The 17,191-nt window shown below is 42.2% G+C and overlaps 1 protein-coding gene across 1 annotated transcript; it reads left to right on the top strand.

Annotated features, from left to right (window-relative positions):
• Positions 1 to 11,319: 11,319 nt before the first annotated feature.
• Positions 11,320 to 16,648, top strand: SFT2D3 (SFT2 domain containing 3). The gene has a single exon (XM_019969004.2). The coding sequence runs from the start codon at positions 12,412 to 12,414 to the stop codon at positions 13,258 to 13,260; it is 849 nt and encodes a 282-aa protein (XP_019824563.2). The 5' UTR covers positions 11,320 to 12,411; the 3' UTR covers positions 13,261 to 16,648.
• Positions 16,649 to 17,191: the final 543 nt, after the last annotated feature.

The raw sequence follows: 17,191 nt of genomic DNA, 5'->3' as shown, positions 1-17,191 counted from the left end.
ATATCTGAGGTTATTGAGATTTCTCCCGACAATCTTGATTCCAGCTTGTGTTTCTTCCAGTCCAGCTTTTCTCATGATGTACTCTGCATAAAAGTTAAATAAGCAGGGTGATAATATACATCCTTGATGTACTCCTTTTCCTATTTGGAACCAGTCTGTTGTTCCATGTCCAGTTCTAACTGTTGCTTCCAGACCTGCATACAGATTTCTCAAGAGGCAGATCAGGTGGTCTGGTATTCCCATCTCTTTCAGAATTTTCCACAGTTTATTGTGATCCACACAGTCAAAGGCTTTGGCGTAGTCAATAAAACAGAAATAGATGTTTTTCTGGAACTCTCTTGCTTTTTCAATGATCCAGCGGATGTTGGCAATTTGATCTCTGGTTCCTTTGCCTTTTCTAAAACCAGCTTGAACATCTGGAAGTTCACGGTTCACATATTGCTGAAGCCTGGCTTGGAGAATTTTGAGCATTACTTTACTAGCATGTGAGATGAGTGCAATTGTGCGGTAGTTTGAGCATTCTTTGGCATTGCCTTTCTTTGGGATTGGAATGAAAACTGACCTTTTCCAGTCCTGTGGCCACTGCTGAGTTTTCCAAATTTGCTGGCATATTGAGTGCAGCATTTTCACAGCATCATCTTTCAGGATTTGAAATAGCTCCACTGGAATTCCATCACCTCCACTAGCTTTGTTGGTAGTGATGCTTTCTAAGGCCCACTTGACTTCACATTCCAGGATGTCTGGCTCTAGGTCAGTGATCACACCATCATGCTTATCTGGGTCGTGAAGATCTTTTTTGTACAGTTCTTCTGTGTATTCTTGCCACCTTTTCTTACTATCTTCTGCTTCTGTTAGGTCCATAACATTTCTGTCCTTTATCGAGCCCATCTTTGCATGAAATGTCCCCTTGGTATCTCTAATTTTCTTGAAGAGATCTCTAGTCTTTCCCATTCTGTTGTTTTCCTCTATTTCTTTGCATTGATTGCTGAGGAAGGCTTTCTTATCTCTTCTTGCTATTCTTTGGAACTCTGCATTCAGATGCTCATCTTTCCTTTTCTCCTTTGCTTTTCACTTCTCTTCTTTTCACAGCTATTTGTAAGCCCTCCCCAGACAGCCATTTTGCTGTTTTGCATTTCTTTTCCATGGGAATGGTCTTGATCCCTGTCTCCTGTACAATGTCACGAACCTCATTCCATAGTTCATCAGGCACTCTATCTATCAGATCTAGGCCCTTAAATCTATTTCTCACTTCCACTGTATAATCATAAGGGATTTGATTTAGGTCATACCTGAATGATCTAGTGGTTTTCCCTACTTTCTTCAATTTAAGTCTGAATTTGGTAATAAGGAGTTCATGATCTGAGCCACAGTCAGCTCCTGGTCTTGTTTTTGCTGACTGTATAGAGCTTCTCCATCTTTGGCTGCAAAGAATATAATCAATCTGATTTCGGTGTTGACCATCTGGTGATGTCCATGTGTAGACTCTTCTCTTGTGTTGTTGGAAGACAGTGTTTGTTATGACCAGTGCATTTTCTTGGCCAAACTCTAATAGTCTTTGCCCTGCTTTATTCCATATTCCAAGGCCAAATTTGCCTGTTACTCCAGGTGTTTCTTGACTTCCTACTTTTGCATTCCAGTCCCTGAAAATGAAAAGGACATCTTTTTTGGGTGTTAGTTCTAAAAGGTCTTGTAGGTCTTCATAGAACCGTTCAACTTCAGCTTCTTCAGCATTACTGGTTGGGGCATAGACTTGGATTACTGTGATATTGAATGGCTTGCCTTGGAAACGAACAGAGATCATTCTGTCGTTTTTGAGATTGCATCCAAGTACTGCATTTTGGACTCTTTTGTTGACCATGATGGCTACTCCATTTCTTCTGAGGGATTCCTGCTCACAGTAGTAGACCCAGCAATCCCACTACGGGGCATATACTCTGATAAAACCACAATTCAAAAGGACACCTGTACCCGACTGTTCACTGCAGCACTGCTTACAATAGCCAGGGCATGGAAGCAACCTAGATATCCAATGACAGATGCATGGGTAAAGATGTGGCACAGATACACAATGCAGTATTACTCAGACACTGAAAGAGACAAAATAAGAGTCATCTGTAGAGATGTGGATGGACCTAGAGTCTGTCATAGAGTGAAGACAAAAAACCGAATATCGTATATTAATGCATATGTGTGGAATCTAGAAAAATGATACAGATGAACATATTTTCATAGCAAGAACAGAGACACAGACATAGAGAATGTACATGAGGACATGGGGTAGGAGGAAGGGGAGGGCGGGACAAATGGAGAGATGGGGACTGACATATATACACTACTATGAGTAAACTAGCTGGCAGGAAGCTGCTATAAAGCACAGGAAGCTCAGCTCAGTGGTCTGTGATGATCTAGGTAGGTGGGATGGGGTGGGGTGGGAGGAGGTCTAAGAGGTAATATAGATCAACACAGTAATAAACTTCATTGTACAGCAGAAACCAACACAACATTTTAAAGGAATTATATTCCAATCTAAGAAAAAAAAAAAAAAAAAAAAAGCCGAGGATTCTAATTTTTAAATGTAATTAAAGCTAATAGAAAAAATTTTTGTTTACAGTAGCAAAATAGGATGTATATTTTCAGTAAAGAAGGCATAAGGAATGAAATTGCATTTTATTAAGGGACAAGTAAGTAGGTCTGACTTAGAGTTGGCTGTTTCTGAATGGAAAAATAAAGTGATAGATAGAGAAAGCTTTGTGGAATGTGGACCCTGCGCAGAGTTCTGTATGGTCAGGACTAAAGTATAAATTCATTTGAGTAAATAAATTTTAAAAGTCGGTGCTAAACTTGAATTTAGCTTTTCTCTCTTGTTAAGAGGACAAGTTTTCTTAAGATGTTGAACTGCCTTGGATAATAGATTTTAAGCTTCTTTACCTTTTAAGTGATTTGTTCTGTATTTGCCTTTGAAGTCTTTTATTGTTATTAATACTTTGGGAACTAAAAAGCCTCTTGATGAATGTGAAAGAGGAGAGTGAAAAAGTTGGCTTAAAGCTCAACTTCAGAAAACGAAGATTATGGCATCCGGTCCCATCACTTCCTGGGAAATAGATGGGGAAACAGTGGAAACAGTGTCAGACTTTATTTTTCTGGGCTCCAAAATCACTGCAGATGGTGATTGCAGCCATGAAATTAAAAGACGCTTACTCCTTGGAAGGAAAGTTATGACCAACCTAGATAGCATATTCAAAAGCAGAGACATTACTTTGCCAACAAAGGTCCGTCTAGTCAAGGCTATGGTTTTTCCTGTGGTCACGTATGGATGTGAGAGTTGGACTGTGAAGAAGGCTGAGCACGGAAGAATTGATGCTTTTGAACTGTGGTGTTGGAGAAGACTCTTGAGAGTCCCTTGGACTGCAAGGAGATCCAACCAGTCCATTTTAAAGGAGATCAGCCCTGGGTGTTCTTTGGAAGGAATGATACTAAAGCTGAAACTCCAGTACTTTGGCCACCCCACGTGAAGAGTTGACTCATTGGAGAAGACTCTGATGCTGGGAGGGATTGGGGACAGGAGGAAAAGGGGTCGATGGAGGATGAGATGGCTGGATGGCACCACTGACTCAATGGACGTGAGTTTGGGTGAACTCTGGGAGATGGTGATGGACAGGGAGGCCTGGTGTGCCGCAATTCATGGGGTCGCAAAGAGTCGGACATGACTGAGCGACTGAACTGAAGGAATAACTATTGTTTCACAGTGAACTGTGATCCTATCTGAGGGTTCTAAACATTTTTGATATAGTTTTATTTGACAAAACTTTCTAAATCAAAGTTAAATGAAGTCCTGTGATCTCTAGCTAACTGTGGGATGCTTCAAAGGGCCCCTAACACATCCCAAAGAGATATATTAAACAGTTTCATTCCTATGTTAAATTATATAGGAAGCATTGTCAAATGCTTAATAAATCTTCTTATAGTGTATGGTGAATATTAATATAGGTATTCTAGAAACTATATAGAATTCCTAAAATTCTGATATGTCCTATAATATAGTTATAAATCTAGTTACTATCTTTAAGTGAGGTATGTTACAACAGTAACCAATTTAGTCAATTGGACTGCATTGTAATCAGATTTTAAACATGTCTTAAATCTTCTGTCATAGACAGTTATGGTTTTATTCTGTTGCCTCTGCAAAAATGCTTCCTCCTCAGGAATATTTATAGAAGGGATTTTTGGATAAATAAAAGCTTCTGACTTTCAGTAAATGTCTCTGCTTTTTAATATGCTATCTAGGTTGGTCATAACTTTTCTTCCAAGGAGTAAGCGTCTTTTAATTTCATGGCTGCAGTCACCATCTGCAGTGATTTTGGAGCCAAAAAAATAGTCTGACACTGTTTCCACTGTTTCCCCATTTATTTCCCATGAAGTGATAGGACCAGATGCCATGATCTTCATAATCTGTATACTCATAACTTCAGTATCATTGATGTCCTATGGTTTTTACTGTAAGGGATGGATTGTTAATCTCATCTATTATGTATAGGATTCGTAAAGATGGAAGGGCAATTAAAATTAAAATAATAGCTGGTAAAAGAGTTCAGATTGTTTCCACCTTTTGTGCATCTATTGTACTGGTATGGGTTAATTTTGTTGTTAATATTAGTGAAACAATATCAAGTACTAGCAAGCTAATTAAAAAGACGATTATTAGTGTGTGATCATGAAAGTGTAGTAATTCTTCTATAATGGGTGATGTTGCATCTTGAAAGCCTAGTTGTATGGGGTATGCCATATGAGATGTACAGGGTTTTCATCTGTAACTTAACTTTGACAAAGTTATATAATGTTTTACTAACATCTCATTAATTGAGAGAGACATAGTGGTTATGATGTTGGCTTGAAACCAATAGTAGGGGGTTCGATTCCTTCCTTTTAGGTTGACATATGTGAGTTCTTCAAATGTGTGATATGGTGGACATACGTTTAATCATTCTAGGTTTGTCGTAGTTAAATCTACGGTCAAGACCTCTCGTTTAGATGTGAATGCTTCTCAGATGATGAAAACCATTAGTATAACTGCTGTCAGAGAGATAAATGAGCCTATAGATGAAATAGTATTTCATATTGTATGCTATGCTAAGTCGCTTCAGTCATGTCCGACTCTGTGCGACCCCATAGATGGCAGCCCACCAGGCTCCGCTGTCCCTGGGATTCTCCAGGCAAGAATACTGGAGTGGGTTGCCATTTCCTTCTCCAATGCATGAAAGTGAAAAGTGAAAGTGAAGTCGCTCAGTCGTTTCCGACTCTTAACGACCCCATGGTCTGCAGCCCACCAGGCTCCTCCATCCATGGGATTTTCCAGGCAAGAGTACCAGAGTGGGGTGCCATTGCCTTCTCCAAAAGAGGGTAATCAGAGTATCGTTGTGGTATACCAGATAGTCCTAGGAAATGTTGTGGGAAGAAAGTTATATTCACACCTACAAATATAATTGCAAAGTGAATTTTGGCTCATGTAGTATTATGGGTATAGCCTGAAAATAGTGGGAATCAATGTACAAATCCTCCTATGATAGCAAACACAGCCTCTACTGACAGTACATAATGGAAGTGTGCGGCAACATAATATGTGTCATGGAGAACAATGTCAAGGGAAGAGTTGGCTAGAACAATTCCGGTCAAGCCCCCTACTGTAAAAAGGAAGATGAAGCCCAGGGCTCACATTATAGCGGGAGATCATTTGATATTGCCTCCGTGAAGTGTTGCTAGTCAACTAAAGACTTTTACTCCAGTTGGGATAGCAATAATCATGGTGGCTGATGTGAAGTAGGCTCGTGTGTCGATGTCCATCCCAACTGTGAATATGTGGTTAGCTCATACGATAAATCCTAAGAACCCAATTGATATTATAGCTCAAACCATTCCCATATATCTGAATGGTTCTTTTTTTCCTGAGTAGTAAGTCACGATGTGAGAAATCATTCCAAATCCGGGTAGAATAAGAATATATATTTCAGGGTGTCAGAAGAATCAGAATAAGTGTTGATATAGGATAGGGTCCCCTTCCCTATCCTAGTTAAGAAACTAGGCTTCATAAAAAGTTAACAAAAGCACTGAGTGAACTGGTGAATAGGGTTATAATTTTTATGGTTTCTATCTGAAAAATGACAGGCTGGAATCTGTGTTTTCCAAACGTAAGGAAAACCTTCCCCTTTAATTATGATTTACAGTAATTTGGTAAATTATACCTTTGCAAGAAGAATTGAAACATTTAACTTATCTGATCCCTCCAGAGATTAGAAACTCTTAGGTTCCCAGCAGCTTTATCAAATAAATGAGGAAGGCTACCTCTTGAACAGTTACAGAAACCTCAAGGTATTTTGGGATCCTTGAAAAGGGAGGAATTCACCCAAATCTGTTTGTCGAAATCTGTGACAAGGCCTTGGTGTGACTTTCCTAACCCTGAGACATCTTTTAAAAAGTGCAGTCCGAGAGTTCTTATAAGTTTCAGCAATCAAAATGTCTATCTGACCAAGCATACTTATGTAAATAGGGCCAAGTTTACTGAGACCAGACTTATTTGGCAAACTAGCCTTAATTTGGTAAAAATGAGGGTAATTTTAGAGAGAAAAAGAGTATGTTTCAATGAATATTAAATTCCAATTTTGTTAATGGGGATCTGTACTTACTAGACTCACCTCCCAGATAATTCCTTGCTGTTAAGTTATATTGATATAAAGTTAAATTGAATTATTAAAAGGACACTCTAAGTTTGTTTCTAAAACTTATCTCAATAATCTACCTTTGGATGAAGATCAGATGCCCCTGCAACCAGGGGATTATATATATTGGCAAATATATCATTTAAAGGACTCACTACAAGCCGGGTGGGAAGGTTCTTACCAGGCATTCTTAACTAGCTCATGTGCAACAAAACTAAAGGGAACTGACTCTTGGATTCCTATTTTTCACTTAAAAAGGGCCTCCACATTGGATTGGTCTATAGAGAGGCCTGCTGACCTCAAGCTCACTTTAAAACAACATTCAAAGGACAAACTACACTCACACCAAGACAAGAAGATGACATCAGCAGACACCTTACCCAAGATGCTGGACCTGATTCGTATGATCATTTATGTTTTCTTAACTTCTTCAACCTTTACATACAGATCAAATGTCTTTCTATCAAGGGCATGATCCTATGCTAGTTTTCAAAATCAATCCAATTGTTGGGTTTGTTGCCAATTACCTATGTCTAGTACTTCTTGGTTACTTTGGTGAATTTCTCACTTCCAAGGCACTGACTGGCCAGCCCTTAGGAAACTGATTTTAGAAGAAAGTAAGCTCAGGCTACTCTTGATATTACTAGATGGGATCCTCTCACCTGGCCAGTTAATAATACCTGCTCTGACCCTGGCCATATATATGAATTTTCTTTTAGGGTCACTCAAGCTCAATCAGAACAAGAAGCTAAGTTTCAATTAAAAGTTGTAACTTCCCATTTATTAGAAGGAAACCTCCCACAATTATGGGATTGATTTTTGTAGTTAACACTATGGCTATGGTCATTTAGTTTAAAAGTTCCTCTCTGGTGGGAAAAATTAAATGGTACCAAGGATGGTCATCCTCGTAACATTAGGAAATTTGGGTGGGTGCCTTATGAACAATGCCTACATATTATTGCCCTTAGAGATAGTGACTGGTATGGAACCAAATGGGTCAGATGACCAGGGATTCACTGGGCTGTGTCTAATTGGATCTGTGATACTAGTCCATGGGCTTGCACTGGGATAGACAGGAAGATGAACACTAGGACTTCCCTGGACTCAGGGTCATATACGCAACAATTTAGAGATGACCCCAGCCGATTTACCATTAGTACTAGCCCAATAACAACCAATCTACCATTGGTATGAGCCTGACAAGTCAAGAAATCTGTATTTCACTGGTATGATTATTTAGCAGCTATTTTTGCGCCTTCAGTATGTTACATTCTTCAACAGGACTGGAGAATGTAATCAGCCAAACCAAAGCCTTAGTAAAATTCACTCAAGAGGTTTTAAATAATGGTAACCAAGCAAAGAATGTTCACACTGCCACACAGTTGTCCTCATCTCACACACTAGCAAAGTAATGTTCAAAATTCTCCAAGCCAGGCTTTAATAGTATATGAACCGTGAACTTCCAGATGTTCAAGCTGGATTTAGAAGAGGCAGAGGAACCAGAGACCAAATCAGAAACCAACATCTATTGGATCATAGAAAAAAAGCAAGAGAGTTCCAGAAAAACATCTATTTCTGTTTTATTGACTACATCAAAGCCTTTGAGTGTGTGGATCACACCAAACCGTTGAAAATTCTGAGAGATGGGAATACCAGACCACCTGACCTGCCTCATAAGAAATCTGTAGGCAGGTCAAGAAGCAAGTGTTAGAACTGGACATGGAACAACAGACTGGTTCCAAATCAGGAAAGGAATACGTCAAGGCTGTATATTGTCATGCTGCTTATTTAACTTATATGCAGAGTACATCATGAGAAACTCTGGGCTGGATGAAGCACAGGCTGGAATCAAGATTGCCAGAAGGAATATCAGTAACCTCAGATATGCAGATGATGCCACCCTTATGGCAGAAAGCAAAGAACTGAAGAGCCTCTTGATGAAAGTCAAAAAGGAGAGTGAAGTTGGCTTAAAGCTCAACATTCAGAAAACTACGATCATGGTATCCAGTCCCATCACTTCATGGCAAATAAATGGGGAACCGATGGAAACGGTGACAGACTTTATTTTGGGGGGGGCTCCAAAATCACCACCATGGTGACTACAGCCATGAAATTAGAAGATGCTTGCTCCTTGGAAGAAAAGCTATGACCAACCTAGACAGCATATTAAAAAGCAGAGACATTACTTTGCAAACAAAGGTCTGTCTAGTCAAAGCTATGGTTTTTCCAGTAGTCATGTGTGGATGTGAGAGTTGGACTATAAAGAAAGCTGAGTGGTGAAGAATTGATGCTTTTGAATGGTGATTTTGGAGAAGACTCTTGAGAGTCCCTTGGACTGCAAGGAGATCAAACTAGTCCATCCTAAAGGAAATCAGTCCTGAATATTCATTGGAGGGACTCATGCTGAAGCTCAAACTCCAAAACTTTGGCCACCTAATGCAAAGAACTGACTCACTGGACGAGACTCCGATCCTGCAAAGACTGAAGGCAGGAGGAGAAGGGGACGAAAGAGGATAAGATGGTTGGATGGCATCACCGACTCAATAGACATGACTTTAATTAAGCTCTGGGTTTGGTGATGGACAGGGAAGCCTGGTGTGCTGCAGTCCATGGGGTTGCAAAGAGTCAGACACAACTGAGCGACCAAACTGAAATGAACTGAACCAGGCTATTAGCCTACCGAATTCTGTCTCTATAATGAGAAAAGTGCTAGAAGACCACATGACATTTGACATCCTTCAGCAGCTCAGGGAGGCACTTGTGCCATAACTCAAACTGAAACCTGTACCTGATGAATCCTCTAACACATTTAATGAATCATATGAGAAACCACATTTCTGCCTTAAGTGACCCACTTCCTAGTCTTGACGATCTCTTGAAAAACTGATTTGGCATGGGAAGTTTTTGGCTTAAATATTTACTTATAATTCTAATTAATGTATTAGCTATATTATTTGTATTTTGCCTGTTTTACAAGACTATTGTTCCTTATATTACCAACTGTGTGACTGAGCTTCCAATAAATATAATGACTAGGCAACTTGAAGCAACTGATCAAATATATGGTTCCATATGAGATCAATTACTGTAATAGAGTGATTCTTGATACAGGAAGATGCTACAAGAGGGAATTTTTTCCTGGACTATAACAGACTAGCCAGACAGATGATCCAACATTACTTTTAGCTATTGTTTATAAGACCTAGTCCAATAATAGCATATTGAGTGGCCTTGCAGCAAAATCTCTGCCAGACCCAGGAATAAGCCTTCCTAGCACCAGTGGACAAAATGGTCATAAAATGCCTCTCAAAGCATGAACAAATTTATTACCATGAGGGGGCCCTAACTACAAACTGGCACCTACCATTGGCACTTGCCATCCACCTCTACAAGGATTAAAGTGGGTGCTGCTGCAGCTGCTGATTTCCAACACTCCCTAAAAGGAGTTCAGGGTGGAGAGCAGAAATGAAGCAGGCTATCAGCAGGACTGATGTTGAAGCTGAAACTCCAATACTTTGGCCACCTGATGCGAAGACCTGACTCATTTGAAAAGACCCTGATGCTGGGAAAGATTGAGGGCAGGAGGAGAAGGGGATGACAGAGGATGAGATGGTTGGATGGCATCACCAACTTGATGAACGTGGGTTTGGGTGAACTCCGGGAGCTGGTGATGGACAGGGAGGCCTGGCGTGCTGCAGTCCATGGGGTCACAAAGAGTCGGACACGACTGAGCAAATGAACTGAACTGACGCTCTGGGAAAAATTGGCAGAACAGGTCTTCAGGTAGATATTTTCAGGAGCCAATTTTATGAGCCCAATTCTTGTGTCCTCTCATATCTAGAAAAGCACTCAGATGGTGACAACTGCTCATGACTAGAAGAAACCTTTTGCAAAAAAAAAATATATATATGTGCTTATTTCCATATTTCCCCTTCAGCAAAATCACATATATACTGACCTTCACCCTACCTCTTTGGAAGAGTTTCTCAGGGCTATCTGAGATACTGTCTTCCAGGCTATAGTCCTCACATTTTGCCCGAAATAAAATTTCATTCACAACTCTCCCATTATGCACTTTTTTTAAGTTGGCAGTTGAGATTCCCATATCACCCAGTTACCTCACCATCAACTAATCAACAATACTTGTGTATGAGCTGACCTTGCACCCTGTGACCCTCTCCCTCACAGTTTCAGAAACCTGTCCCTGAAAGCCATTAGGGAGTTCGGGTCATGTGAGCAAGGCGCTTGCCACCCTACAATAAACACGATACGTTCCTCCACCGCAATCCAGGGTCAGCAGATTGGCTTTGCTGCACATTGGGCAAGTGGAACCAAGTTTGCTTGTTCAGTAACAACAGTCAAGATCCAACCAGGAAAACAAAGTATTAAAGGGAGTAATTTAATAGGGGAAAACTGGTTACACAGGTAACAAGAAAACTGAAAAGTCAGACATGACAACAGCAGGAAATCATTAATACTTATCTTGTCATAAAGGACAAAGGACGGTCACCAGTCATCAGCTGGAGTTGTGCAGGGGAAGCCAGTACCAAGGAGTGAGGGGAGCTAGTACAGACAAAAGAAACAGATACAGGGAGATACCCTCTTTTCTCCTGCAGTGCCTCCAAAGTCAGCGACAGAAGAAAGCCTACAGCGCTCAGCCTTGCCTCCCATTCCCAGTGCTTCTGGGGCAAGTAAATCAAAGATCTGTACAAGAATACACTGCTGTAGTACTTAACTGGGTTGCACTCTACATCACAAAGACTTCCATACCATCATATTTAAATTCACAATAGACACTTTAAAAATAGGTTTTTCAACCGAAGGCTTCAACATCTACAAAGGCTTTACTGCACTCAAATCGACAGCTGTGTCAATCAGGTCAACGTCCGTTTGAGTGCCTTTGCTGTCCAGGTCCAAAGAAAAGGGAGATAAGAGAGAACTTGTCCTCAAGCTGCTGGCACTGCCTTGAACAAATAAACTTTCACAATTGGGATAGATGAGAACTCAGAGAAAGTGCACCTCAGTGAGAGATGTAAACAAGAGGTGCAGCTTACTCTGAATGTCTGAGAACAGGAATTAGCCAAGCAGAAACCAGAGAGCAGGGAAACCACAAGTCCTAGCAGACACCCAGATGGCTGTGACCTACATAACAAGCCAAGGAACTTCAAGGAGGTTCTGAAAAAAGATCAGAAATTAACCGAGCCGTGAACAAGCGCTTCAGAATTATCTGATGGGTCTGGAAACTTGTACCCGGAGGTGCATCAGAAGCATGACAATGTGGGCCAAAAATATACATATATGACCTGGGGCTTGAAACAATATTGCCAGACCTATGCTGAAACGGGTAAGAGAAGAGAAGCACATCAGTGGGAGTGGGCGGTTAACTCTGCTTCAGCTCTGTAGCATTCCCAAAGAAACCACTTACGACCTGAAGCGTGAGCTTCTTAAAACATTAAATTAAAAATTAAGTTATAGATTAGCATAGTTTAAGACCGTATACCCTTTCCCCATTTCTCCCCAATGGCCAAATATTAGAAAACTACAGCACAGAATCACGATACTGATAACCGTAAAGTCAAGACACACAAGTTTCTTTCATTTATAGCCACACGAGCTCACGCCCCTCAACTAACTTCTAATGCTAATATAATTCACCCAAGCCCTGTCCGCGCCTACAGCGGACACTGAAGAAGGTGTCCGGATGCTACACGCAGGGGTACAGCCGCGGTCTCAGCGCAAGTGCCAGTCGAGACCACGTAGGCAGTGGAACCACAAGCCCCGCCCCTTCCGTCCCGGCGGACTAACAGCCGCCCGAGGTCCGAGCAGTTTCCAAAGCCGACCGAGTAGAGCCGGAAGTGGGAGGCTGCACCCCCCCCACCTCGCGACTTCGCGGAAGCGTCCATCCAACATGGCGGACCTCAACCGCCAGCTGCAGGAATATCTGGCGCAGGGGAAAGCGGGCGGCCCTGCGGCCACGGAGCCACTGCTCGCCGCGGGAGAGGCGAAGGAGTCCGCGGCGGGGGCCAGGGCGTGGTTCAGCCGCGTAGGCCTGCGCTGGACGTGGACACAGAGCCCCGCGGAGCCGGCGGCGGGACAGACGTGCCTGCCCAGCGTGACGCGCACTCAGCGGCTGGCGGCGAGTGGCGTGTGCCTGCTGCTGGCTGCGCTCTGCTTCGGCCTGGCCGCACTCTACGCGCCTGTGCTGCTGCTGCGCGCCCGGAAGTTCGCGCTGCTGTGGTCGCTGGGCTCGGCGTTGGCACTAGCAGGAGGCACACTACTGCGAGGCGGCGCAGCGTGTGGACGCCTGCTACGCGGCGAGGAGGCACCCTCGCGGCCCGCGCTGCTCTACGTGTTTGCGCTAGGCGTGACGCTATACGCGGCGCTGTGTTTGCGGAGTACGTTGCTCACAGCGCTGGGCGCCTGCGCACAAGTGGCCGCACTGCTGGCCGCGTTGCTGGGCGTGCTTCCTCGGGGCGCGGGCACCGCTCTGCGCATCACACTCGGGCGCTTGGGCCCGGGCGCCGCCCTCGCCAAGGCGCTCCCCGTTTGAGGCCCGCGGTCCGCGCCGTCGGAAGGACGCAGAATCCGTCCCCAGGATGCGCCATCAAGGGGACACGGACAACCGGCTCTAGGCCCACCGCCAGCCAAACCAAGGACTGCGCCTGTCCGTTCCCAGACCGCACGGGGTAGAAGCTGCTCCTTTACTGTGCCAGCGAACTGTAAACTGAGACACAAGGAGTTTGGGAAGCTCCTCGATTTCTGCATTTTGTGCTACACTCGGCAGCAAGTGCTGTGAAAACCAGATTTTGTTTTGAATTGGTGATAGGACGCTATGAATATTAGTGATAAATTGTTTTTGCGTTAACCGTGGTCTTAGATTACACTCAGTAAAAAGAGGAAATAGCTTTTCCGTTTTGATTGACTGCCCTTATTTTCCCGGATTTGTCTTTCACGTTTTGTCACCTAAAAAAACCCAGGGGTAGATCGCAGTAGCTTAGTTCCACTAAACGTGCTTTCTTTCGCTTTTGGAAGATTTTCCCCTTGTTCTTCAACGTGAGTGTATCCATAGGAGTTAGCAGATTAAATGCTGACTTTAGCCACTGTAATTTTTTCAAGTGCTTTAGTTAATACGGTTTATCTCAGTTTTCTCTTATTTTGGTGAAATTGTTAACATGAGGTCTTATAAAATTAAAGGACAGCTGGTTCTGCATTACATAAGGAAACCATGGACCAAGAAGCATGGTATCCAGTAAGGTGCACGTAAATGCTCAGAGGTCCAAGGACAGAACTCAGCTAAGGAAATGCCTGGCAGACAGGAAGATAATTCCACATCCAGTTATCCTATTGGATGGAAACCGTGGATTTCTACAGGGTCGTTTTTCATTCCTAATGTTATGATGTGCTTTTGAACCATAGTTTACACTTGATATTCTGATCTTAATGGAATGTAAGGTGCTTTTCATACCTAATTGCCAAATTTTCTTCATTTTTAGATTTAGCACCTTGGTCTAGGACTTACCTTATTTCCAGAAAGAATGGGCTCAGTATTCTGGTTAAGTCCATAAATAAAACAACATTTTTTCACTAGCTACATATTAACTGGGAAGTAAACTGTATTTAAGAAGTTTTAATCCTATGCCAGTGGTTCTCAGTTCACATGAGAGTTACTTGAGTCAAATTTCAGTTCAGTCAGAATCTCTGGGTGGGGTGAGGGGGAGATTGGCATCAGTATTGTTTTTTAAGCTTCCCAAATGATTTCCTTTTTCTGCTAAGGTTGAGAACAACTTGAAAGTAATTGTTTCCTGGGACTGGATTAGCATTGCTTAAACAGGCTGTCAGGCAACAGAGTTTTGCCTCTTCCTCCAGCCTCAAAATTTATATTTATAGGTCTTGATCAGTGTCCAACAAGCCCTGCTCCAAGTGGTCGCTGAAGTAGACTTACTCCCACCCCCTTACTTTGAAAGAAGGCTGCTTTCCCCCCCATCAGTTAATAGGGTTACCTGCCTCAAGAGGCACTTACTCCCACCCCCCTTACTTTGAAAGAAGGCTGCTTTCCCCCCATCAGTTAATAGGGTTACCTACCTCGGGAGGCACTTACTCCCACCCCCCTTATTTTGAAAGAAGCCTGCTTTCCCCCCCATCAGTTAATAGGGTTACCTACCTCGAGAGGCACTTACTCCCACCCCCCTTATTTTGAAAGAAGCCTGCTTTCCCCCAGTTAATAGGGTTACCTGCCTGGAGAGGCACTTACTCCCACCCCCTTATTTTGAAAGAAGCCTGCTTTTCCCCCCATCAGTTAACAGGGTTACCTGCCTCGAGAGGCACAACTACTAGGTGTTTGTAAAAGCAAATCCACTGTTTTGGGGGAATGATTTATTTTTTTGACTGGAAAGTGTACCACTGGCTGCTTTCTCTAACCCCTAGTTAAATCTGTATTTTAGTTCTAAATTTTAGGCTGAAGATTTTACCGCATTTAGCCCATTTTTATATTGATGCTATTTTTAAAAATTGTTTTTCCAGCATTTTCCCAAGAATTCACTGTCAGGAAATCTGTTTTTATAAAATTCAAAGCACAATATATTGTATGTATTTTGACAGTGATGATTTAAAATGCAGATATATACATTAAGTAATAAAAATGTTGAGTTTTCCGTTTTCTCTAAATGAATTCATTCTCAAAATGCAACCTGGTTATCTGCTTACTGAGGTAGTGTTTTTGGAGTTAAAGCCTTAAAATCTTATGATAAAGTTTTTAGCACATGAGTCTCAGAAAAAAAAAAAAAAAAAAAAGGAGCCTAATCTCTAGAAAAGGCAAAGGAACCAGAGATCAAATTGCCAACATCTGTTGGATCATAGAAAAAACAAGGGAATTCCAAAAAAACATATACTTCTGCTTCATTGACTGTACTAAAGCCTTTACTGTGAGGATCACATCAAACTGAAAAATTCTTAAAGAGATGGGACTACCAGACCACCTTACCTGTCTCCTGAGAAACCTGTATGCAGGTCAAGAAGCAACAGTTAGAACTGGACATGGAACAACAGACTGATTCAAAATTGAGAAAGGAGTTCATTAAGGCTGTATACTGTTACCCTGATTATTTAACTTACATGCAGCGTAGCATCATGTGAAATGTCAGACTGGTTGAATCACAGGTTGGAATCAAAATTTCCAGAAGAAATATCAACAACCTCAGATATGCAGATAATACCACTCCAATAGCAGAAAGTGAAGAGGAGCTAAAGAGCCTCCTGATGTGCGTGAAAGAGGAGTGTGAAAAACCTGGCTTAAAACTCAACATTCAGAAAACTAACATCATGGCATCTGTCCCATCACTTCATGGCAAATAGATGGGGGAAAATTGGAAACAGTGACAGATTTTATTTTTTTAGGCTCCAAAAAGACACTTGCTGCTTGGAAAGACGGCTATGACAAACCCAGACAGTATATTAAAAAGCTGAGACATCAGTTTGCTGACAAAGGTCTGTATAGTCAAAGCTATAGTTTTTCCAGTAGTCATGTCTGGATGTGAGAGTTGAACCATAAAGAAAGTTGGGTGCTGAAGAATTGATACTTTTGGGTTGTGGGGCTGGAGAAGATTCTTGAGAGTCCCTTGGACTGTAAGATGAAACCAGTCAATCCTAAAGGAAATCAACCCTGAATTGGAAAAACTAATGCTGAAGCTGCAGTACTTCAGCCATGTGATATGAAGAGCCAATGCACTGCAAAAGACCCTGATGCTGGGAAAAACAGGGCAAAAGGAGAAGCGGAAGACAGAGGATGAGATAATTGGATGGCATCACTGACACAATGGACATGAATTTGAGCAAATTCCAGGAGACAGTGGAGGACAGAAGAGCCTGATATGCTACAGTCCATAGGATCGTAGAGTCAGACACGACTTACCAACTGAACAACAATAAACTGTCTATTATGGTTTTGTGCTCTGGATCCCTTTTTATCCTCTTGGAATTTGATTACAACTTCTTTTTAAGCTATACCAGTAGAGGGCATGGAGAAGGCAATGGCACCCCACTCCAGTACTCTTGCCTGGAAAATCCCATGGATGGAAGACCCTGGTGGGCCGCAATCCATGGGGTTGCTAAGAGTCGGACACGACCAAGCGACTTCACTTTCACTTTTCACTTTCATGCATTGGAGAAGGAAATGCCAACCCACTCCAGTGTTCTTGCCTGGAGAATCCCAGGGACGGTGGAGCCTGGTGGGCTGCCGTCTATGCGGTTGCACAGAGTTGGACATGACTGAAGCGACTTAGCAGCAGTAGAGGGCAAATAAAGAATATCCACAAACCTAAAGCAATCTTGAGCCTCCTATAGGTGTGTTTAGAGCAAGGTGCTGATAAATAGGATGTTTTAAATTGCAAAGTAAAGAGAAAATCTCTTGAAGCCTCTAGGTTCTAACACCCTAAAAAAGGCAGTGTTTATGTGTGGTAAACATTTTATCTGCATAAGTAACTTAG

The sequence above is a fragment of the Bos indicus genome, chromosome 2 (genome assembly GCF_029378745.1).
Source record: "Bos indicus isolate NIAB-ARS_2022 breed Sahiwal x Tharparkar chromosome 2, NIAB-ARS_B.indTharparkar_mat_pri_1.0, whole genome shotgun sequence".
Classification (NCBI taxonomy): Eukaryota; Metazoa; Chordata; class Mammalia; order Artiodactyla; family Bovidae; genus Bos; species Bos indicus.
This window is presented reverse-complemented; position numbering and strand designations above follow the sequence as displayed.